General features: G+C 39.3%; 1 protein-coding gene and 1 long non-coding RNA gene across 6 annotated transcripts in view; one reads left to right on the top strand and one right to left on the bottom strand.

Moving 5' to 3' along the window:
* The window catches only part of LOC102160311 (uncharacterized), a 462,347-nt gene that overhangs the window by 113,282 nt on the left and 338,332 nt on the right, over positions 1-10,733 (top strand). The gene's annotated exons all lie outside the window — the stretch shown is intronic.
* Positions 1,069-4,537, bottom strand: FTMT (ferritin mitochondrial). Its single transcript, XM_021084680.2, has one exon. The coding sequence runs from the start codon at positions 2,100-2,102 to the stop codon at positions 1,374-1,376; it is 729 nt and encodes a 242-aa protein (XP_020940339.1). The 5' UTR covers positions 2,103-4,537; the 3' UTR covers positions 1,069-1,373.

Below are 10,733 nucleotides of genomic sequence, written 5' to 3'. Positions count from 1 at the left end.
GTGTTCCTCTGATGAGTGACTTTGGCTGGAGATCTTCCAGACAGCCTTGCATAACTTTCTTCAGAACTATGTACAACTTTCCTTTCTTCCTTCCCTTAGGATCAGACTCATAGGAAGTCTGAAGGCTCTCCCTGCTTCTCCCACCTCCTTCCATTTTCTCTCAAGGTCCTTCTTTCCCCTAATAAACTTTTGTGCACTTAATACCATCTCAGAGTATGTTTCTCAAGAGGACCCAAACTAATGCCAACATTGAAGTTGTTTTTGGATTTTTATTCTATACATCTAAACTTCTGATTGCTCATTTCTTAGCATGACAGTCTTCTGTTGGGAGCCCTTTGAAGCACTGCCACTGCTAAATTGAAACTAACCCTTCCTTCTCACCTCCACACTTGGGCTCTAGCCCATCTTTCCAAACATCACCCAGTGCTTTTAGTCTAGGCCCACTTACCAAATATCCTTCTACTCACTTTATTGTACCTCCTCCCCTCTCCTCACTAAAACATCTGCCCAGCTGATTCCTCCTTTATTCTGCATCCCTCCTTGGCTTTCCCATCCCAGTGTTCTTTCTGCTCCATGTTAAAGGCCACAGGATGGTGTTTTCTGCACTGTATTTGCTCTTTTGGTATGTTAAAAGGGAGGTTGAATAGTCTGTTATCAGACAGATCTGTATAGTTATATTATTGTTGTTAAAATGCATGCACAGACACACAAAAAAACTAGTTGAGATTGGATATGCCTGGGAAACACTGAGCTAAACAAAAAATAATGAAAGATTCTTTTGTTTGGATTTTGTGTTTGTGACTTCCCAGAGCCCTTAAAATGCTAATACACTTTGTGACTTTCCAAGGCCAGCACTGATACTTTTTGCAGCTTTTCTTGAATTTATTTGATCATAAAATCCTTTAAAAACAGATCATACTTTAGGAAAGGTTAAACATTGTCACAGAATTTTGCATGTATGATTTTTACAGTACTATATCTTCTTCATCTTTAGTTTTTTGCATATTTATCTTACACATTTTCCCATTTTAGTCTTTAGCATAAGGTTTCAAAAATATCAGGCACTTGTTGAGTTAAAAATCATGAAATTTTAATGAAGAGTCACAGTCTGGAATAATATTTGGTAACTGGATACATTTAGTTTGCATCTATTTCAGTAGTTCTTTTGCAGTCCTTTTTATACCGCCTTATCCTGGGCTAGGAAAACTACATTGATGCTGGGCAAAAGCTATTGTTAACATGAGGCTAAATACATTTTCTCTACAAATCACTTTATTGGGACATTTTAACAAAAGAGTATAAAAAAAGAAAGGCGAAAACAAGTGACTCTGGGTCCTGGCACACCCTGGCTGGTGGAAAAGGCGGCCTGTGGGTTAGTGCTGATTGTTTTCATTTCCAAGGGTATGTTTGTCAAAAAGGTACTCTGCTAGACCAGAATCTGGGGCCCCCATTTTAATCAAGTTGTGCACGTGGTCACCTAGTTCTTTGATAGACTTCACCTGCTCATTCAGGTAGTGGGTTTCGAGAAAATCACACAAATGGGGATCACCTTTGTCTGAGGCCAGAGTGTGCAATTCCAACAATGACTGGTTCACATTCTTTTCCAAGAGTAGAGCACACTCCATGGCATTCAGCCCGCTTTTCCAGTTGTCCTGGTCCGGTTTCTTGATGTCCTGCAGACAGATCTGCCCTCCCCGCTGGTTCTGCAGCCGCATCAGCTTCTCTGCATGCTCGGTCTCCTCCCGGGACTGTCGAAGGAAATATCTGGCGAAGTTGTGCAAGGCCACGTCATCTCGAGAGAAGTAATAGGCCATGGACAAGTACACATAGGATGCATAGAGCTCGAGGTTGATCTGGCGGTTGATGGCGGCCTCAGAGTCAGCGTAAAAGTTCTGGCGCACACGAGAGGGGGCGCAGGAGGGCCCTGCTGGACCCCGACAGTAGGTGACTGCGGCCAGTGGTCGGCTGAGGGCGGCAGGCTGGTGGCCCCAAGGGCGCCCAGGGAGGCAGCGCGGTGGGAGCGCGAAGCAGAGGCACGCACTGCGCAGGGACACCAGCGAAGTGCTAATGTGCTTGGAGAGGAACAAAAAACTGGGCAGCATAGCCCCTCCTCTTTAGAAGTGGGGAAACCGAGGCTAGGCCGGCTTAGAGCCCGGTGGGGCACCCAGGAGTTTAAGGTCTGAATCAGAACGCGGCCTTAGGCGACGGCATCTGCGTCACACGCCCCTTTCCTTCCAAAGGCACCGAACTCCACGAACTCCACGCAGAGGGAGGCTGGGGCGCGTGCCAGTAGCCGTTGGGAAAAAGACAACAGTTACAGACATTGCCTCTGTGGTCGATGCAAGATTTCTGCTCTTGGGTGTTTGTAATTTATCATTTTACCTAAGTTAAAAACGCTGTCATGAAAAGAGGTGCTGTGACTTGAAAAAGAAAGGACCGCGTCAGGCTGTACTTGCCCTCCCTCTCTGACCTTTTTCTGTTGTGGGACCAAGGGATGGGGGAGGCAAGGCAGTGAAATAGGGTGAAACAGAAGTCACCCCTGATTCATTTCAAAGTAAATAAGGGTCCACCCTCAAAGACGGTAGATTCCTCAGTTAAAATGTCCCAATAAAGTGCTGTCCCCTTTTATATATTGAGTCATTTCTTACAGTTATTTGATTTCTTATAGTTAATTCTGGGTCTTTGATATTAGTACTGCTTCTATTCAGGACTTCTTTACATTATTTGTATATTACTTTATATTACTTTCCTGTATTTCTTCAGGAAAGTCAGATTACCTTTCTAGGTCAGTTTCTTCAGTTGTAAATTTAGGATCCTACTTAAACCACCAGTAAGTGGTTAAAAAGATTAAATAAGAAAATGTATGCAGAGGACTTATCACAGTGCTTGATACAGAATAAGCACTCAAAATATTCTTTCATAGTTTTTGTTGGGTAACTTTTTTTCTTTTTCTTTTTAGGGCCACACTTGCAGCATATGGAAGTTCCCTGGCGAGGAGTTAAATCAGAGCTGCTGCTGCTGGCCCACACCACAGCCACAGCAACACAGGACCCAAGCTGTGTCTGTGACTTACGTTGCAGCTCGCAGCAACATGCGATCCTTAACCCATAGATGGAGGCCAGGGATCAAACCCGCATCCTCATGGATACTAGTGTTTTCAACCCACTGAGCCACCATGGGAACTTCCATTTTGGATAATTTCTATTTAATTATTAAAAATCAATATTGTATATATCAATGCATTATATTGCATTTTTTAAGACTTACACATAAAGAATGATGACGTATGTTATGTTGTTGCTATCATATATGGGCAGTAAGGCAGAATTATTTTTTATTTTTTGATGCCACCCTTGGCATATACAAGTTCCTGACTCAGGGATAGAATTTGAGCCACAGCTGCCGCCTACACCACAGCTGTGGCCACCCTGAATCCTTAACCCACTGCACTGGGCCAGGAATTGAACCTGCACCTCAACAGCAACCAGAGCCACTGCAGAAACAATGCTGGATCCTTAACCTACTGCACCACAGCAAGAACTCCTAGAAATTTTTTATTATATGGACATATCAAACTTGTAGTTTTGTAGTAAGTTCTCTGGTCTCAAATGAGCTTCTTAAAGTGTGGCATATATAAAGATGGATGCCTGAAATCTAGTTGCACTTAAACTCTGCTAGTAGAATGTGATTGATATTCACTAAGCAATTTCTCACTAATTTTTATTTGTCTAAACTCGTTTCTGCTTTTATTTTTCTCACAGTTTTTCTATTCCTAAAATGTAGTTCCCCAAAGAGAGGTTATGAAAATGATTCTTTAGAGTGGTATTAAATGCCAGTGGTTGCTACTAGCATTTTAGGAGAATTGATGCTCTTTGTATAAATGCTTATCCCCAAGGTAATAAAAAATATAGATATAAAACAAGTGTAATACATGAGGTTCAATGCAAAGCAATGCCATAAGTACAATGCAGAATTAAATATCCCATGTTAACTTGTCAAAAATGTTTCTTTTCCTCATTACAAACTTGATCATATATTTTGCTAGACTTTGACAATACAAGGATCTTGTAGGTGTCATTTTTATCTTATGGACGTTTTGATTTCTAGTAGTCACAGTAAAATTAATGTTGTTTTACCAAAATATGAACTAATACCATTGCTTACCACTCTTCACAGATCATTTTTTTCCTCAGTTTTAATGGCTTCTTCTCTTCCTTGAACAACTCCTTAAGCTTTCATGCTTCTCTAAGTTTCCCTCTGCTTCCTCACCTTTCTCTCCTCCCTTCTTTTACTCCCTCATGAAATTCTTCTCACCTTTTAAGGGCTCAGCAAATATATTACCAGCTCTGTAAGGCCTTATATAACCTCATTCGGAATTAATCACTACTTTTTGTCATTGTCATCAAAGACTTTGTTTATATTGAGATGATATCATATCATAATTATAACCCATTATAATAGTCATAATTCCATGTATATAAAGATGTGTATATGTCCTTAAGGGCAGATCCTATCATCTTATTCATTTTAGAATCCCCAGCCCAATGCTTGACTATTTTTTAGAAAGCACAAATAAATCCTTTCAGGTGCCAAAATAAATGGGGATAGAAGTTCTTATTTGGCCTAATACACTTTTATAGGGTTATCACTAGATGGCTTCACTTTAAATTATTTGAGACTGTTCAGAAAAACCTCTGTATTTTGATTTCAGTCTCCAAATGAGTAACAATATCCACTCTCTTTTCTTTATAGATATATTGGTTAAATTATTTATTTTATACAGAAATGCTTTGCCAATTAGAAGTTAAATAACTATATGAGTTGTATTGTTAGTTGCCAAGTCAAGTTTTAGTTTATGTAATATATAGATCACGTTTTATATTACTTTCATTAAAGCATTTGATTTTAAGTGCTAAACATTTAAAATAATTGGCCTACCTTGGGAAATATTTAAACAACACTACACTTTTGCATAAAACAGATGGAAGCAGAGTCATAAATAATAAGGAAAAGAAAAGATGAAAAGTAACTCCATCTCTTCATATTTGTATTTGTAATGATTTTTTTTTCTCTTTTCTCATTTCTTTTTATTCTCACTTACACATTCAATCAAGGTTAATCACATAAGCAAGTCTTCATTTTCCCTACTGCTCCTGGCCCGTTCTAAAATTGCTTTGTTGAGAGAAGCCTGTAACATGACAAATTCAGGGTGGGGATGAGTCCACTGATCACTTAGGATTATGCACTTGCTGGTAATAGAGTATTTGAAGGTTTTGTATGGAGGACAATAGATGAATTTGTTTGGGAAAAGAAAAAGTATATCACAGTATGGCTCTTCTGTGTATTATCACTAGGAAACTTCTCAAAATTCCACAGGGAGTGGTTGGACTCAGCTGTGAAGCACTTTCTGGCCTCACACTTGGATCCATGCAAAGCTGGGGAACCTTCCGGGCCCCCTGATAAATGAGTCTCAAGTGTAGTACATGCTGCCTCTAAAACCGGAAGACCTCTAATAAACCATTTTATTCATTTTATTCATTCATTTTGTTCATGTACAGTCAGAGATGAAAGGTGCAGTAACTCTTACTTTACCTTGGATAAGGTTTCTGGCATGCCTCAACCTGTTAGACTCCTAAAATTACACCAATATTCCAGCCATTGATTATCTTCCATCTTCTTACTTGAGTATCCAGAGGACTTCTTTGCTCACCAGGTCTGATTAGCTAGGTCCATCTTTCCAACATGATGCTCTGTGGAATGTTCAGATGAGCCAGCTGTCTTTGGACCTACTGTGACAAAGAGCAGGCAAGTTAGCATATCGCTGGAGCAACAGTGGGAATACCTACTGCTGCCTGTCCTAGGTGAATGCTAGGTGAATGTCCTAGATCCTACCTCAGATGCTTCTTCCTGATGGATGTTGCATATAATAAATACACCCAGCTCAAAAGTCATTAACCATGAACTAAGGGCTTAGTTTTCTGTTTTAGTAAAGATGCCATACCTAGAATAACAACTTCAGTTGAGGTTACTGCGTGGATAAATATGCTGTGCCCTAGTATGATTCATTTGGTATTTGCAGAGATTAGTCTGGTGAATTAAATGGTGACATAGTAGGAACCACTGCCTTTGCCTCATTTACTTCTTTGGGAATGACCCTGATCTCTGCCACTCCACCCAGGGTGTGGTACTCATTGGTTTTGAGAACTTTGATGGATACAAAATTTCAGGGACTTATTCCATGTGTCTAAGAATCAATGTGAGGATCCTGAGACCTGCTAAGTTTGTTTGTTCCAATTATGCATTCAGAAACTGAGGTGGTAATAGTTGGATAGTTGCATGGTTACAATGGACCTAAAATGAGGTAATCCTGAGCCAGAACTTCTTTTGCTGCATGAGTTCCATGTGCCCTTAATGTAAATAGTGGAGTCGTGGTGATGCTTTGGGTCTCAGGATAGGAGCATGAGTTCGCTTCTGTATCCAATAGTCCTGAAAGCTCTTAGTATATATATTTTTCTCCAGTGTATATATTTCCCAAGCAAATGTCCATAGGGCTTTTTGGGAAAGAAACAGGGAATCCAAACTATATATACTTGCCATGGATTTGAAGAGTCCATCAAAAGGATACAATTCTTCCTTAGATTGATGGGTCAGAGTATAAAAACTGGTTCTTGTCTGGAAACCAGACAGCTGATTATAACTTTCCATCAAGGCAGGTGACATCATCCATTCCAGACTTCTTTTTACTATATCATCTATATCAAGTTGGTTGCTTATTTGTCTTGTCCCTAGTAACACCATGGTCAATAGACATTACCACAGGTCCCTGAAAATCAGTGTCACCAGTTACCATTTTGATCTTGGTGCCATTACAATAAGTAAGTTTACCTTGTTTCTGTTGGTTATGTGCTATTTTCTGGATTTGCTATTCTGGAATTCTTTTATATCCACTGATACTAGGGAACGCAGTCCTTTACAACAGCACCTTTTCTAGTCAGTCCTAGCCTCACCATCACATTCTTTTCTGTATTGTGTAAACAGTGACTACCACCAGCTGGTAGATTCTTGGGTCTGGTATAATAGATCCAATTAGTGCATTCACTTTCTGAGCCTTTCCTCATTTAGGATTCTGCATTTCTCAGTTCTCAATTTCTGCATAGGTGGTTCTGCTATTTCCACCTCATTTAACATAGGCTACTAATATTTAAAAACGCCAAAGAGCCACCCCAGTAGTATACTGATATTGGTTCTAAGGTCTCTTGTTAGGAAATCAAATCCTGAGTGCCCACACATCAATAAAACTATCTTACTCCAACCTCCACTCTCCCACAGTCCAACACCATCAGTATCCACTCCCTCTGTTCATGCCAGTATATAATAACAAATAACCAAGCTTTGTTACTCCTTCTAAGTAACAATCCCTCTATTTCTCATCAGGGCCAGTATTTTCCTAGTTAGGCCATGTTGAGATTTGAGCTCACTTGTTGATACAGGGGTATACAGGTTGAATACTATCCCCCTAACATACTTGTCTACCCATTATTTCCAAGTTGAATACTATCCCCCCTATAATATTTATCTACCCAGTAGTTCCAAGTTCTGAGCCAGAACTTCTTTTACCACATGACTTGGAAACAGGGTTTTTGCAGAAATAAGTTAAAATGAGATCATATTCTTTGATTTCAGTGACTGATGTCCTTAAAAGAAGAGGGCAATTTAAAACAGACGCATTAACACACAAGGGAGAGGCTATGCAAAGTCATAGGAAGAGATTAGAGTTATGTTTTTCAAGGCAAGGAATGCCAAGGATTGCTAGAGACCACCATAAACTGTAAGAGTCAGGGAAACATTTTTGTTTAGCATCTTTAGATACAGAGAGCATAGCTCTGCCAGTATGTTTTGAATTTCTACCATCCAGAACTGTTAGAGAACAAATTTCTGTTGATTTAGGCCAATAATTTTGTAACACTTTGTTATGAAAACCCTAGAAAACTAATGCTAGGGACAGAAAGGGGTGTGTGGGTCAATTGTAAGCAATTCAAACACTGTCCCATTTGACCTCTGCCTCTCTTGATGCCTCTGCATAGACTCTAGACAAGGTGGAGTGAGACATGCCTCTGCCTTTTCCCAAGAGGAAGTGGGCTGCTTCTGAAAGCCAGAAAAATTCCCAAAAAAATCTTGCATTTGAATAACTTGAGTGCATCTTACTCAGAAGTCTCCACCATCAAGTGTCAGTCCTTCTCTATCAGGGCCCTGATTTTGGCGAGGGCTACAAATTCAGCCTTCACTGAAATTCTCCTACTTTTATAGTCAAGTCCCATGTTCTGTCTTCAGCTCAGGCTACTCTCAGACTCTAGGACAGGGATTTGCAATTTTTTTTTTTTTCTGTAAAGGGCAGGTAAGTATCTTAGACTTTGTGGGCCATACCGTCTCTGCTGCATCTATACAACTCCACCGTTACAGTGCGAAAGCAGCCATGGAATAAATGATAAGCATGTTGTGTTCTAAAACAATTTTATTTACAAAAACAGTGGTTTATCTTATTGTAATCTGTGCAGGACTCAGTAGAGATATAGATGGCACACTTGAAAATTAAAGTAGTTTCAGAGTTCCTGTTGTGGTGCAGTGGAAGCAAAACTGACTAGTATGCCTGAGGATGTGGGTGTGATTCCTGGCCTTGCTCAGTGGGTTAAGGATCTGGCATTGCTGTGAGCTGTGGGGTAGGTCACAGACTAGGCTCAGATCCTGTGTTGCTGTGGCTGTGGCGTAGACCTGCAGCTGTGCTTTGATATGACGCCTAGCCTGGGAACTTCCAGATGCTGTGAATGCAGCCCTAAAAAACAAAAAACAAAAAACAAAAAAACAAAAAAAAAAAAAGAAATAAAGAAAAAATTAGAGTATTCTCAAGAGGAAGAACAATTCCCAGAACCCAGGCCTACTCAGGAAACCTTGAAGGGAAGAATTCAGGGGAATCAATGACCTCACTCACTTCCTTCCACTGAATCTCTTGCTAGAGCTCTGCATAGGTTTCTGAAATGTAAATATGATTAAATCATTCCTTCCATCAAATCTTTTAGTGATTCCACATTAAACTGTAGCCCTAAAAGATATACTCTCCCTTGCATCTCTGTGGAAATTTCTTTCTCATTCTAGCACCCTTTATTATCCCTAAACCCCCAATATGTTTCTGTCATTATGAACTTCTTTTTAGACACTAGGATGCACCCTTTGTCCCTTTCCTATAGGCTTCTGTACTGTGTCCACTACCTGGTGCACTGTTCCACCCAGAAATCATCACTGAGGGTTTGTGGGCAGAAGGTTAAGAAAAACTTTTTCCATTTCCACATGAGATTATGACTACTGCTTAGTTTAGTGGTTAAGATGTGGAGTGTAGGTCTAGGCAATCTTGTTTATGAAGAAATTACCTCTGATTGGCAAATTAACATTGAGCTTCCCTGAGTATGGTGACTCTTGTCCCTGGGAAGGCCCTTAGTGGATTTGTTACAAGTGATATTGGCTCCTGTAGAATTTTAAGCTCTTTAGCCAAGGCATCTTCCATACTCATTTTATGGGGATCTTAAGAGGAAGTTTGGTATAATCTGCCATGAAGATATGGTTCTTATCCTGTGTCCTTCTGAGTGGCATTGCACCAAACTTATAAGTATGAATGTTTAGTTGAACCAAAGAAGGCTCTTTCATATTTTCTATAGAGAGTAAACAAATTAATATGGATTTATCATCTGACAAGCCTCCTACTGCTATTGCTTTCACATAACTGTGCAGCTATGTCTACCTACTCCTCCTTTTGCATCTTTGTCCTCTAATTTCCATTGTTCTTTTGATTACATTTTAAATGGTTCTTAATAAGCCTTTAGGGAATCCCACAACCCCATCTATGTAACATTATGAGAATGAATTATAATTATGTATTTAGTTTTACTTTCCTCATTAAATTGAAAATTCAGGATTGTTAGGGAAATGTCCATCTTTTTCACTCTTATGTATCTAGAGTTTAGGATGAATTTGATAATACTGTTAATAAAGTGAATTAGGAACTAAAATTCCAAGTCCTCAAGCTTTCCTGGTTCCAGTTAAGGAACAAAGGTGAGGGGAGTTATAATTTGTTTAATAGTTTCATTGTAGTTCATTTAATGGCTGACTTTTGTCAAGATCCACTACTAGTAGAGCACAGTGAATAATTATTAATTTTGAATGTTATATTCTTAAAGATTGAATAAAGAGTCATCTTTAATTCAGTTTGACTTGATTTGATTCAATTCCAAATATATATATATTAAACACTTGATATTAGAAGAGTAAGAAGCTCATGATGTAGTGAGAATAAAAGATACTTGGATTTTAAGGCCTCTGTAGAATCAAGGTAAAGTGGCAGAGTCACATTTAATCTTGAAGGTTGACTGTATTATATCTCAAACCAAGTATAAGAGGATTAGTGACTGCCTTGCAGAAAAGATCAGATTTGACTATGGTCTTAGAAGAAGTTGGCGGGTGGGAACTTTCTACAGAGAAAATACCATGGGAAGCTCCCAAAGGTGAAAAGATAGGGTTACATCTATAGCAGAGATAGTCTAGGCAAAACTGTAGTGTTTGGTTGCAATATGGACAGTGCATATATTATACCTTAGGAGAGAACTGATTAAAATCGATCAAGGTTTTGAATCTTCTAGCTCTAAAGAATTTAATGATTGACTGTCCTTTCTTGCTGTTAATATGTT

The sequence above is a fragment of the Sus scrofa genome, chromosome 2, assembly GCF_054392235.1.
Source record: "Sus scrofa isolate SSC_HxYL_T2T_F1_AM1 chromosome 2, Sscrofa_HxYL_maternal_Yorkshire_Landrace_v2.0, whole genome shotgun sequence".
NCBI classification, from domain to species: domain Eukaryota; kingdom Metazoa; phylum Chordata; class Mammalia; order Artiodactyla; family Suidae; genus Sus; species Sus scrofa.
Note: the sequence above shows the minus strand (reverse complement) of the source record. Positions and strands in the feature narration are given on the sequence as shown.

What these genes read in the sequence shown, in the direction of transcription:
- FTMT (XM_021084680.2), bottom strand. Translation starts at nt 2,102, where the DNA reads ATGCTGCCCAGTTTTTTGTTCCTCTCCAAGCACATTAGCACTTCGCTG.